At 39.9% G+C, this 15,000-nt stretch overlaps 1 protein-coding gene across 1 annotated transcript in view; it reads right to left on the bottom strand.

The window, feature by feature from the left end:
• Window positions 1-9,303: 9,303 nt before the first annotated feature.
• The window catches only part of LOC121869396, a 19,051-nt gene continuing 13,354 nt past the window's right edge, over window positions 9,304-15,000 (bottom strand). Inside the window, exons 7-11 of the mRNA XM_042370747.1 lie at window positions 12,975-13,105; window positions 12,604-12,679; window positions 11,091-11,251; window positions 10,335-10,400; window positions 9,304-9,768 (exon numbers count right to left, since the gene is read on the bottom strand). Coding sequence (XP_042226681.1) covers window positions 9,679-9,768; window positions 10,335-10,400; window positions 11,091-11,251; window positions 12,604-12,679; window positions 12,975-13,105 — 524 coding nt within the window. The 3' untranslated portion in view covers window positions 9,304-9,678. The remainder of the gene's footprint in view (window positions 9,769-10,334; window positions 10,401-11,090; window positions 11,252-12,603; window positions 12,680-12,974; window positions 13,106-15,000) is intronic.

Here is a 15,000-nt window from a genome sequence, read left to right as displayed (position 1 = left end):
TACCACCATTATTATAGCTACCACTACCACTACTACCACCATTACTATCATCACTACCACTACAACCACCATTACTATCATCACTACCACTACTACCACCATTACTATCATCACTACCACTACTACCACCATTATTATAGCTACCACCACTACCACTACTACCACCATTATTATAACTACCACCACTACCACTACCATTATTATAACTACCACCACTACTATACAACCACCATTATTATAACTACCACCACTACCACTACTACCACCATTATTATAACTACCACCACTACCACTACCACCATTATTATAACTACCACCACTACCACTACTACCACCATTATTATAGCTACCACCACTACCACTATAATACCAACGCCATTGACACTACCATTACCGTTACCACCATTACCGTTACCACCATTACCGTTACCACCATTACCATCGCCACAACTGCCACCACTACCACTGACGTTACCACTGCCACCACCACAACCACTGTCAACACTGCTAAAGTTAACGTCATGAGATTATTTTCTACTACTACTACTACTACTACTACTACTACTAGTGTGGTGGTAGTGGTATTAGTCCGTTATTAAATTAAGTTTTTGGGTAAACACCGAAATTGGTTGATTAATTAAATATGGCGCGGGAGGAGAAGGAGAGGAAGAAGAAGAAGAAGAAGAAGAAGAAGAAGAAAGCGTAATTAGAAGCAATACCTAATAATATAAAGATGAAATAAGGAAAAAGTAAAGAGACGGAAATACAAACAGGAAAGATGGGGGGAAACAGACAGACAGACAGAGCAAAATTCCAGGTGTGTGTGGCTCATTAGGTGAGAATCCTACCTGTACGTTGACTTAAGACATTCCTTATTAACAACCCTCTCTCTCTCTCTCTCTCTCTCCCCCCCCCCCCCCTCTCTCTCTCTCTCTCTCTCATGAGTATCCTTAACACTCCAATTATAGAAGTTTGGTGTGAGAAGATTATACTTGGTGTAGGATCTTCGTATGAGGGGAAAGCTATAAATGATTGGTGTATGGGCTTTATATCTGGTAGAGAGAGAGTGAAGTAGGAGTGAGTAGTGAGTGGGAATTCTACTATTTTCTGTCTTTTTGGGGGGCTTGGTTATTCATTCTCTCTCTCTCTCTCTATCTCTTCCTTTACTATAATACAAAATATGTTTAACTCAAATTAACTACTACAGTATAATACAGGAAATACAATAACCTGTATTATTATCTACTTACTGTAACAAGAAATATAGACGTAGAAACAGAAATACAGTAATGTAAAGAGACATTGGGATACAGTAATACAATATGGTTGATACTCGGATAAATACAGCAATACATTAAGGTAGATAGTTACAGAAATACAACAATACAGTCAGTAGTTAACCATCAGTCAGGTAATCACTGCTGTAATGGTTTCAAATTTAAAGAAAAAAATTAACACAAATACATTGAAAATAAAATCTAATCCCCCAAAAGTTAACACCAGTAGTATTATCAGATGTTAACACAGTTTTAACATTCGGTTCTAAACATTAAAATTATACACCAGTCATGGAAGAAAAAGTTTAATTTAACATACGAATATAAACTGTGAATTGTTAAACCAGAATATAACATAAAGTGACTCACCTTTATATCACCACTTAATTAACACGGTTTTTAACACCAGTCTAACACCACATTAACACCAGTCAGTCATTAAAACACCGCAAACACTCGTCACTAAAACAACCTAACTGGGTGTTTCTCTCTCTTTCTCCTAATTCTCTTAATCTTATCTTCTCTTATCTATGACGTAACCAGTTAATCTTATCAGGGCTATTATCTCTTATCTACGGTTGTCGTCGAATATTTCAACTCACTAATATATGAATTTTGTAATAATTTTTTTGTTCATGGGATCAGTTTGTGAAGTTTTCGTATTTTAGTAAACATCTTTGAATAAGAAGATCGTGTTTACGTTGATCAGCTGTTTTTGATGTCTGGGTTTTAATTGGCTGCCTTTATCTTGTGTGGAGGAGGACGATGATTGAAACTAGATGTGTGTGTGTGTGTGTGTGTGTGTGTGTGTTTGTGGAATTTAGGTGATAAAAACAGACTTTAAAACGTAAATTAGATTAAGATTTGAGGTTTTATGAAAGTTGGTTGATGTGATTCGTGATTATATACATTGTGACGGTGTACAAAAATATTTCTTGCTAAAACACACACACACACACACACACACACACACACACACACACACACACACACACACACACACACACACACACACACACACACACGTGATATGGTATTATACTGAATCGCCCTTACTGCTTAATTCACGCCATTAGATAATATAAATCTTCACGTGTAAAGATAACTATCTATCCATCCATCCATCCATCCATCCATCTATCCATCTATCTCTGTCTATCTATCTATCTGTTTGTTTGTCTGTCTGTCTGTCTGTTTATTTATTCCTCCATCCATCCATTCATCCGTCTGTCTGTCTGTCTATTTGTCTATATCTATCTATCTATCTATCTATCTATCTATCTATCTATCTATCTGTCTATTTATCTATCTATCTATCTATCTGTCTATCTATTTATCTATCTATCTATCTCTATCTATCTATCTATCTCTATCTTTAGTCTCTGAGATAACGAGGAAAAGCCTCTTACCTTACCTTCCTGGGTCTTATAGGTCTTAGGTCTTGTCAAATCTTACCTCCTGAAGAGAGACCCGTAGACCATAAGTGACCAGGTATGGGACACCCCCTTACCGTTATTACCTGAGCTGGCAACAGATCGGTTGGAGAGAGAAGAGAGAGAAAGAAAGAGAAACTACAATGGATAGGGCAGGAGAGAGGAGAAGGAGGAACGAACACAATTCTATCCTCAAGAATATCATTTTTAGAACAAGGCTCATCACTCACTTCACAACAACTAAATGACTCCACACACAACAATCAACTCCCTCCCCCACCCCCACATTTCTCCTCCTCCAGGTGAGAAACAGTTCTGCAAAACGTTAATTAAATGTTGACGTCGGCTTTATAGAATCTGAAACGTTTCTTATTAAAAATCTGGATTTGTCTCTTATAAAAATCCGGATTTGTCTCTTATAAAAAAATCCGGATTCGTCTTTACCTATTAGCATTTTGATTGGTTCTCGGGGTTGTAAACACGTGAGTTTGAGAGGAACAAAACAATAACTAAAAATCACGTACCGGGAAGAATAAAATAACAAAATTACGAACCGGGAAGAATAAAATAACAAAATCACGTACCGGGAAGAATAAAATAACAAAATCACGAACAGGGAAGAATAAAATAACAAAATCACGAACAGGGAAGAATAAAATAACAAAATCACGAACAGGGAAGAATAAAATAACAAAATCACGAACAGGGAAGAATAAAATAACAAAATCACGAACAGGGAAGAATAAAATAACAAAATCACGAACCGGGAAGAATAAAATCACAAAATCACGTACCAGGGAGAGGATAAAACCAAACCTGCAGTGAACAATAAACACACACGCGTATACTGAACACACATGGAGGCACAGAACACACATGGAGGCACACGCACACACACACACAGACAGAAAATCCTTCAGTGTTCTAACTCTACGTTCCGAAATAGTTAGTGTGTGTGTGTGTGTGTGTGTGTGTGTGTGTGTGTGATGAGTTTTGGCAAAAGGTGTTGTGTGCGTACAAATAAATGCAGAAAGAGGACTTGTAAACATGGATGTATTCTTTTATATTTTTATTTTATTTTTTTTATTTATTTTTTTTATTTTTCTATATTTTTTATTTTTTTTGTTTATTTTTTTATTTTTTTTAGGGTATTTATATTTTATTTACTCTCTCTCTCTCTCTCTCTCTCTCTCTCTCTCTCTCTCTCTCTGCTTCATTTTGCTCTCTAAGACTTGCATTTTTTTCTCTCACAGACTTCCTCTTTTTTATCATTATTTTCCTTTCTATCTTCTACCTCTTTTTGCCCTCTTTATTACTTTCTCTTTCTCTTTCCTCTTTCTTCCTCTCTCTTTCTCTCGTTCTCCTCCTGGTCATTCACTCTTCCTTTCACTCACTGTATCTTTCCTGCAAGTAATCCACAATCAGCTGCGACAAATACCAATGAGTTAGTGAAATAGATCAGTTACCCCTTGAAACTCTCCCGTGTGTTAGGTTTTCTATGGTAATAAGCCGCATTTACCGCTGTACCGAAATGGTTATATAAGTTTATCTAAAGTTTTTTTTTTATTTAGGGAATTATTTATCAAGTTTAATTAGATATATGAATTTATTATTACACGATTATATTCCTTCGAGGGATAATTATGGGGAAATTATATTACTTACCTGAATCGTATAATCTGGTCTGTTTATATATGGGATTAAAGCCTCGTTAAATTATGTTAGCGTTAAGGTGGTTAATCTTTAGGTTAGATTAAGTTAACGTTAAGTTAGGTTAAGTTGGGAAAGGTTAGGTTAGGTTAGCTTTGGGTTAGGTTAGGTTAGCTTCAGGTTAGGTTAGGTTAGGTTAGGTTAGCTTTGGGTTAGGTTAGGTTAGGTTAGCTTTGGGTTAGGTTAGCTTTGGGTTAGGTTAGGTTAGCTTCAGGTTGGGTTAGGGTTGCTTCAGGTTAGGTTGGGTTAGGTTAGCTTTGGGTTGGGATTGAGTTGGCTTTGGGTTGGGTTGGGATTAGGTTAGCGTTGGGGTGATTAATCTCTAGGTAAAATAAGCTGGGGTGGTGTTTTGTCAAGTGATCCTAAATATACATTAAAATAAAACCTGTACTCATTAAGCCTCATAATGATAAGCAATGTAATATAAAAACTCCACAGATGATATAAACAAAGGCATAATTATCAGGCTGGGTGACCAATTATATGAAACCTTATTAGTACCGGTGCATAGCATTCGAAGCTTTATAGGTCACCAACGATTAACCTTTAACTGTAACACAAAAAACATCGTCATGGGACTGTTTCTAACCTGTCTGTCTGTAGTGTCTGCAATAGCCCATCTGTCTACTGTCTGTCTGTACTTCTATCTGTCTGTCTGTCTGTACTTCTATCTGTCTGTTGTGTCTAACTATATGTCTCTGTCTGTCTATCTGTGAGTGTCTGTCTGTGTATCTGTCTCTCTGTCTGTACTTCTATCTGTCTGTGTGTCTATCTATATATCTCTGTCTGTCTATCTGTGAGTGTCTGTCTATGTATCTGTCTCTCTGTCTGTATTTCTACATGTCTGTCTGTCCATCTACCTATCTGTCTACCTCTGTCTGTATCTGTGAGTCTATCTGTCTGTCTATCTGTGAGTGTCTGTCTGTCTAGGTATCTCTCTGTCTGTCTGTATTTCTATCTATCTATCTATCTATCAATCTCTGTCTGTATCTGTGAGTCTGTCTGTCTGTCTGTCTATCTGTCTGTACGTAAACCTAATAGTCCCCCCTAATGTTATTCACCCGCACAAGGTTATACGCTGATAAGGTCTCTGTTACCCCGAGGTTCTATCTAATTTAAACCTTAATAGAGAGTTGAAGGGACAGGTGACGTAGAGGAGGTTACCTACGGGAGGCAGAGATGACAGGTAGGTAGGTGGAGGAGGCTAGGGCGTAATTACCTCTCCCTTACCTGGAAGCTGTGTGATGGACGGCAGGTAAAAGGTGTGTTTTTGGTTTCTTGTGTTTGTGTTTATTAGAATTTTTTTATGTTTTTTTTTAAACGAGAACCGATTGGAAGAGGAAATATAATAACGCAAGGAATAGTGAAGAAATTAATGATGGTTGATGGATAATTGGGTTTATTTCTTTTTTCATCCATAATTTTTATTTACATTTGTTTTATTTATAATTGTTTGTTACGCTTATTATTTATTTGTTATTTTCTTTTATATAATTCTAAAGTTTGTGAAAAAATGGAATTATGTTTATTTTTCGAGGGAATAATATCACTTTTTCCGTATTTTTTCTGTAATATTTCAGTTTATTTTTACTTTTTTATTCTATAGGGGAAAATTTTGGAAGTCTTTCTATATTATTATAAAATTTTGTGTAAACTTTGAAGAAGAAAAAAAAAGCACAAAAAGATAATTATACAAAAGAATAAATAAACAAAGAAACACCTGATAGTTTTTACATCATTAACATAAACAACAAAGAATTATTGATTTTTTTTGACAATCACAATAATGGAGTAAGTATTGTTAATTATTCATATATTATTAACAGAATACAATATACACAGACATACAGACATACATATTGCCCAGACATACATATTGCCCAGACATACAGACATACATATTGCCCAGACATACAGACATACATATTGCCCAGACATACAGACATGCAGACATTCATACATACAGACACACAGACATACAAATATACAGACATACACTCATACAGACATGCATACAGTCACACATACAAAGATACAGACATACTGCTATAGGTTTTGTGGTAAAGTTGGTACCGGGATTGGAATCATTATATTTATTGGCTTTCACTCCTGTTAAAGACAAGAACTGGTGGAGGAGGTTTAACAGGTGGTGGCAGGGGTCGTGGTGGTGGTGGCAGGGGTCGTGGTGGTGGCAGGGTAGTAGTGAAGCAGGTAGCAGGGAAGTGACAGAGCTAGTGGAAGAGGCTGGTGGCAGGGGCAGGTAAATGGGTGTCTGTCTGCCACTAGAGGTTCATCGGACAACAGTAAAGATGGAAGTCAGAGATGGCAGCGTCATCCAGGGTCAAGACTAACGGGGTCGTAACGTACCTGAAGGAACAACAACAGGTAAACACACACACACACACACACACACACACACACACACACACACACACACACACACACACACACACACACACACACTCACACTCACACCCACTCTCTCTCTCTCTCTCTCTCTCTCTCTCTCTCTCTCTCTCTCTCTCTCTCTCTCTCTCTCTCTCTCTCTCTCTCTCTCTCTCTCTCTCTCTGTCTCTCTCTTCTCTCTATCTCTTATCCTTCTCTTCGTCTTCCCTCTTCCTCACACTTTCTCATCTATCCTCACTTATTCCTGTCTCTTTTTCTCTCCCTTTCTCCTATCTCTTATTTTATCTTATTCTTCCGCTGTCTCTCCCTCCTTTTCCTTCTCTTACATCTCTCTCTCTCGTCCCTTCCTCCCTCCCTTGCTTCCGTATCTTTTCTCCTACTTATTATCCCTTTCTCTCCTCTCACCCTCTCTCTCTCTCTTCTCACCCTCTCTTTCTCCGACCCTCATCTTCTCTCTTCACCTTCTCTCAAACCTCCATCTCTCCCCCATTCTCCTTTTCTCTTCCTCTCTCCCTCCCTTTCTCTCCCTTCTCACCCTCACTCACCTTAAGCTCGAAGGCTGTGGCGAAGCTTTCCCCCTCACAGTAGACCAGGTGACCCCAGGTACCCCAGGTGACCCCAGGTGACCCCAGGTACCCCAGGTCATAGGGCTATCAGGTTCCATCACTGAGCTAATTACCCGACCCGGCTCACCTGTCTTTCCTACCACTGCCACGCCCATCCCCAGGTGAGAAATATTGATCATTAGTGGTCAGTATTAGGATAGGTTTGGTTAGGTTAGGTTTAGATTGGTTTGGTTAGGTTAGGTTGTCGTTGTACCTGTGTATTTACCTCCACTAATACCTGTACTACCTGTATCATGTACCAGTATTAGTATCAGTACCTGTAAATATATACCTGTAACTGTACCTCCGCTTTAATTTACCTGTACGTATACCTGTACTTGTAAACAATCTCCACTACAACAAACACGATTAATTACAACATTAATAACAGGTAGAAATACAGGTACACATACAAGGACTAACATTGATACAGGATACAGTAATAATTATCTTCTCTTATTATTACAAATTTGATATTTTTTTTTCGGAAATTACAATAATTTAATAATCACCAAGAGCTATCGGTATAAGCCGTATATCCGGGTATCGTGGTGTTGTGTGTCAGCTGATGCCTAACTTATCTAATTAAGTTGTGTTTACCTGGTCTAATGATGGTCAGGTTAATGATGAGAGGGTTCTAATTAGTTAAGGTTTGCCCCCAGGTAGTGTTAGTTTGTCGTAATTAGGTTCAGGTATTGATTTAATGACCTAATGAGATCATGGATTGTCCAGGTGTGTTAATTAAGGCCAGGTAACGCTCAGCTGTTCTAAGCCCAGGTAGTCTTTATTTATCCCCATTAAATCCAAATAGTGTTCAGTTGACCTCACTAAGACCACACAGTCGTCAAGGTGGAATCACATATCTGCCAAGTGAGAGGATTGGAGAGACAGACAGGCAGAGACAGACAAACAGACAGACAATCAGACAGAGAAACAGACAGATACAAAGATAAAGAACACCCTTATGGGAAAATCAGCTGAGAGAGAGAGAGAGAGAGAGAGAGAGAGAGAGAGAGTATATAAACAAGAGAGTGTAATTGTCTAGGTAGTAGTAATCTGCAGGACAAAGACCTCACCAATCATCGTCGCTTTGTGGTGGACGGATACAACAACCTTTTAAAGTATTGTGACATTGTATTTTTGTTCAGTAAAATTGTTTCTGTCATGTCAAGGGTTACGGTGTTGTCATAAAGTCTGTCACTGTCATGTCAAGGGTTATGGTGTTGTCATAGAGTCTGTCACTGTCATGTCAAGGCTTATGGTGTTGTCATAGAGTCTGTCACTGTCATGTGAAGGCTTACGGTGATATCATAGAGTCTGTCACTGTCATGTCAAGGGTTACGGTGTTGTCATAGAGTCTGTCACTGTCATGTCAAGGCTTACGGTGTTGTCATAGAGCCTGTCACTGTCATGTCAAGACTTACGGTGTTGTCATAGAGCCTGTCACTGTCACGTCAAGGAGAAACAAAGGACGAACGCTCTGTAGTGATCGTCTTTAATACATTAATTAACTGCGACGTTTTTAATACCTTCTTGATAAAACCTTTCAACTCAAACATTATCTGATATGTTCCCGCCCACAAGTGTCTACGTTCACACACACACACACACACACACACACAGATATGAATAGTTCGAAAAATGCGTCGCCTTTTCCCCCCTCTCATAGTTAGCTGCCAAGTTCAAGTGACACAACACAACACACCTTTTGGCTTTAACCTGTCCCTTTACTCAACCCGACTGTGGAGGTTAGTAACGCCACACAAGATTTCCTTCTCCCATAGTAGAAACCATTAATTATTTTAGCCTTTAAAGGTATCAGATAAAAGAAAAAAAAATCATTATATGCAAAAAGGATAAGAAAAAAATTAGTTTGTTTTATTTGGATGTAGATTTATTTTATAAATGGTATATAAGAAAAAAGTTAGAATAAACAGAAGTAAAAGGTTGTTATTGGTGGTTTCATTTTGCATAACCAGTCGTTTCTCTCTCTCTCTCTCTCTCTCTATCCTTCCTTCCTTCCTTCCTTCCTTCCATCTTTCCCTAACCTCTCTCCCTGATGACAACCTGACCCATACGCTTTTCCTATTTGCAACTCACAAGGCAACATTGCAACATTAGAGAAAGACAATATTGTGAATGATACCTGTATCTTTCCTGTAGTGTGTAGTGGGAGGCGTAGGGAAGGTAGACAGAAGGAGTCACAGTAGGGAGAGAGAAGCTCACACTGCTGCAGAAGGGTGTGAGTTAGTCGGTAGGGTTGAGAGCGCAGCAGAACATGGAGAGGTCGTCAACTGCTGTGTCATCGGTCACCAAGTTAGGATCTTCAAGGCGCGTCTGGAAACATTGAACAGTGTTACACCTCTAATTGTACACAGGGAGGGTATGGGTGTATATAGGGAGGGTATGGGTGTACACAGGGAGGGTATGGTGTACACAGGGAGGGTATGGGTGTACACAGGGAGACTATGGGTGTATTTTAACTAAATCGAATCCTGAATCACAATCTGAATCACTTATATAGGCAGACATAATCCTTAAACTGACACAGAGACTGACACAAGGCTGACACAAGACTGACACAAGGACTGACACAGAGACTGACACAAGGCTGACACAAGACTGACAAAAGGACTGACACAAGACTGACACAAGGCCTGACACAAGACTGACACAAGGACTGACACAAGGCCTGACACAAGACTGACACAAGGACTGACACAAGACTGACACAAGGACTGACACAAGGCTGACAAAGACTGACACAAGGTTAACACAATGGCTGAAACAAGGCTGACAAAGACTGACACAAGGCTGACAAAGACTGACACAAGAACTGACACAAAGACTGACATAAGGCTGACACAAGGCTGACACAAAGACTGACAAAGACTGACACTCACCTCTATGCCACAGATAGCAGAGCCATTGGGACAGCGGGCCCAGGTACCCCAGTTACCGTTTGGGATCTAGAGAGAGTAAAGCAGAATGATGATAATAATGATGATGATGATGATGATGGTGATGATGATGATGATGATGATGATGATGATTATGATTATGATGATGATGATGATGATGATGATGATGATGATGATGGTGGTGGTGGTGGTTGTGATTCTCTCTCTCTACCTGTTGTGTGTACCCCATGGCTGTTCATTGTCTTAATTTTACGGACATGAAACGAAAATAAATAATTGTTTTTTTTTTCATTCTCGTCCGTTTGTGTGTGTGTGTGTGTGTGTGTGTGTGTGTGTGTGTGTGTGTGTGTGTGTGTGTGTGTTAGGGTCTCGGAAAGTATCGTTCAGAAAGTTGTAGTTTCTTTAAATTTCGTTCAATTTGATGTGTGTGTTTTTTTTAAGAGATAAGAATACAGTTTTTAAATTCTTGGAAAAGTTGTTCTTGTTGTTTTTTTCTCTTTTTCTTCCGTTTTAATCTGTTTTCTCTCGTTTTTTCTTTCTTTTCATTCTTTCTCTTCATTCATTATTTCTCTCTCATCTTTATCATGTTTTATTCTGCTTAACTCACTCACTCACTCAGCCACCCACACACCCACCTTCCCTCCATCCCTCCCCACTCTCCCTCCCTTCCTCCCTCCCTCTCCCCCCTCACTCTCCCTCTCTCTCTCCCTCTCTCTCCCTCCCTCCCTCTCTACTCACCCCAAAATTGTGATAGGTCTTGGTGCCATCAATAATTTCGTCGCCATAGTTACACTCCATCTGAATATCCTGGACCGCCACGTCGTCAAACACAACACCTTGGTAACCCAGCACCTGCGCTCTCAACCCCGTCAGGAAGCCTCGACTGCACGACCGCATACCTGTCCAAGACGGGTGGAAACTCTTGTAATTAAATCAGCCGCTGGAAAGGTGTTCTGGCTCATTAATTAACAGGTGTAGGAATTAGTGAGTCACCTGTGTTTTTTTTTTAGAATCACTGAGTCACATGCTCACTACAATCACTGAATCACATGTGTTTTTGAATCACTGAATCACATGCTTACTAGAATCACTGAATTGCATGTGTTTTAGAATCATTGAACCGTATGTGTGTGTAAGAATCATTGAATCACATGTGTGTATGTGTGTAAGAATCATTGAATCATTTGTGTGTAAGAATCACTGAATCACATGTGTGTGTGTGTAAGAATCATTGAATCACATGTGTGTATGTGTGTAAGAATCACTGAATCATATGTGTATTGGAATCACTGAATCACATGCGTATAAGACTCACTGTGGACAATGAATCACACGGCGAATCCGAATCAGTAACAGAGAGACAGGAAGAGACAGACAAGGAGAGACAGTGGGAGAAAGACATAGACGGAGAGACAGAAAAAACAGAGAGACAGACTGACAGACAAGCCATCAAACAAACAGACAGACAGACAGAAACAGGAACAAGAAGAGTCAATTATCTATCTATCTATCTATCTATCTATCTATCTATCTATCTATCTATCTGTCTATCTATCATACTCAAGGTTCTGAATGTCCAGTTAGATGTATGTACGTCTTAGAGGTTTGTTTTCTCTATTAATGGATTTTTTGTGGGGTTCTTATGTTTCCCTGATACCAACAACACTACTACCACTACACCTACCACCACCACACTCAACACTACTACTACCACCACTACCCTCACCACCACCACCACACCTACCACCACCACACTCACCACACCTACCACCACCACTACCCTCACCACCACCATCATCACCACTACACTCACAACCACCACACACAGCTACCACCACCACCCACACACCTACCACCACCACACTCACACACCTACCACCACCACACTACCCTCACCACACACCATCATCACCACTACACTCTAGCCACCACCACCACTACCCCTCACCACCACCATCATCACCACTACCTCCACAACCACCACTACCACTACTCTCCTATCACCATCATCTACTACCCTCACCACCATCATCATCACCACTAAACTCAACACTACCACTACCCTCACCACCACTATTAACCTCACCACCACCACCACTACCCTCACCACCACCATCATCACCACTACCCTCACCACCATCATTACCCTCACCACCCTCACCACCGTCACCACCATCATTACCCTCACCACCGTCACCACCATCATTACCCTCACTACCATCACCACCACCACTCCACCACTTCAACTCACCCATCCACTCTCCGTTACGCCTTCCCGTAGAGATGATGTAATTAGTTGGATGAAGGTCAGGCTTGACGCAGTACAACTTGACGCGTTAGCAACTGTCTCATCGTATCAAATCAGCTGATGATAACTCGAACTGTGGTGGAGGAAATATGTCAAGACTCCTATTAATTGGAGAATGAGTAATTAAAGACTCCCTATTGGTGGAGAATGTGTGTTAAGACTCCCTATTGGTGGAGAATCTGTGATAAGACTCCCTATTGGTGGAGAATCTGTGATAAGACTCCCTATTGGTGGAGAATCTGTTTTAAGACTCACTAATGACTGAAAAATGTGTATTAAGACTCACAAGACTCAGTAATTGCCAGACTACCCACCTTAACCTCCATAAAGGAAGCAAAACTGCCATCGTCACAGTAATCAGCCTCGCCCCATTTACCCCAGTCCATGCCGTTGTCCAGGACTAGGGACTTGGTCACTATCCTGTCCCTCTGGCCTAACACGGCAGCTGGGAGAGAGAGAGAAAGAGAGAGAGTATATGGTTAGGTGTTTGGTGTATTGGGTTTAGTAGAGAGAGAGAGAGAGAGAGGAGAGAGAGAGAGAGAGAGAGTAATAATGAATGATATATTGCACCCAGTAGAAAGAAAGAAAGTTACAGATAGAAAGCGAATGATAAATAGAGATAAGAAAAAAAATTATCCTCAAAACACACACACACACACACACACACACACACACACACACACACACACACACACACACACACACACACACACACACACTAGCTGGACTGAGTGAGGAGACTTTTGTGCCCTTGGGTGAGGTGATATACAAAGTTCAAGGTGTCTAACTACAGCGTTCGACCTCTGTGCTCTGTCTGTGTAATATAATAACCTTTACTACGAGTCCAATGGGTGTTGCTGGGCCGCTCTCTCAAGGTCGGTGTGTTGGGGAGAGGTGGACGAACCGGGGATATGATAGTTTGGATACTAAATTAATTATATCTAAATTACTTATATATCCCTCACAGGGCCAAAAAAATATGATTTATGGAGATATAAAGTAAATAAACTACGATTTACACTATGAAAAAGGATTAATAGAAGAGATTGGTTAATGAAATCGCTATATGATATGAGGTTGATAGATATATCGTCCATTAACAAGAGCATCGTGAGGGGAAAAAATAAACCTTCATTTGTATAAAAACTTAACCTGACGAAGGCGATGACGATGAAGATGATGTCTAGGTGATAAAAATAACTAAGACGCGTAATTATAGTGATATATCAAACACTTCCTCTGTTTATTAAGAGAGAAAACACAATGAAAGAAGAGAAACAAAACATGGGGGAGAAAAAATGAAAAAAAAGACAGTCAAACAGACGTAGAATGCACCTACTGTTTAATGAGACCACAGGTATATTACTCACCAAAGCAGACAAGGAGAGCGAGGAATAAAGTGGTACGCATCTTAGTGGTGTATCGTGGGAAGTGAACTGCTGCGAAGTGAGATGGCGGTTGTCATTAAACTGGGGCGTTGTGGGGGGGCATGTACTTATATATATGAGTCGTGTGTGTGTGTGTGTGTGTGTGTGTGTGTGTGTGTGTGTGTGTGTGTGTGTGTGTGTGTGTGTGTGTGTCTGTCTGTCTGTCTGTCTATTTCTCTCTATATCTCTCTCTCTTTCTCTCTTTCTCTCTCTATTATCTTCTCGTTTATCTATCTATCTAATTCGATCTGTGTATTTTGGGTATTTCTCTGTCTATTGTAATATAATCGAGGCATGGCAACATATTCTAGGTATAGTCTCAGTGAAGTTACGTCGCCATCTTGACCCAGTGTAGTTCTGTTATTTTCCTATATAAGGGGATGATTATACTCAGGTGCATATACGATTCTAAGCCCTACATGTATTGTATATTGTGAACAAGTATAGGTTTACAGGTTACAGGAACAGCCAGGGATAGTTACCCTTAAGGACCTCAGCATTTACCTAATTATATAACAGAGACAAAATCAGGTTGAAATCATCATGGAAAAACTTCACTTCTGACGTCAAGATGGTGAAGAAATATCAAAGCTTTAAAGAGTGTGGGATAGTTACCCTACAGAACCCCGTCAGGGAATTGAATCGTTTTCTGTGACTCAATTGCTCCAGGTTCAGGGTGTATCTGTATTGTGTGTATGAGATGGCGTTTAATATGGCTTCATCTCAAAGGACATCATGATTTTAAGCGAATCTTCAAATATCTCGGGACTCCAGTAATTGTGATTCAAATGATAAAGAATTTGATTTATCACCTTTGGGAGAATCTATTATGCGTGTAGAGTGACTTAGTACATGTTTGCCTTTCCTTGGGTGATGAGGTTTTCCACTATCAGAGCTCGGGACATTGTTATAC

The sequence above is a fragment of the Homarus americanus genome, unplaced genomic scaffold (genome assembly GCF_018991925.1).
Source record: "Homarus americanus isolate GMGI-L3 unplaced genomic scaffold, GMGI_Hamer_2.0 scaffold55843, whole genome shotgun sequence".
NCBI classification, from domain to species: domain Eukaryota; kingdom Metazoa; phylum Arthropoda; class Malacostraca; order Decapoda; family Nephropidae; genus Homarus; species Homarus americanus.
The sequence above is the reverse complement of the archived record's forward strand: the minus strand, read 5'-3'. Positions and strand labels throughout refer to the sequence as shown.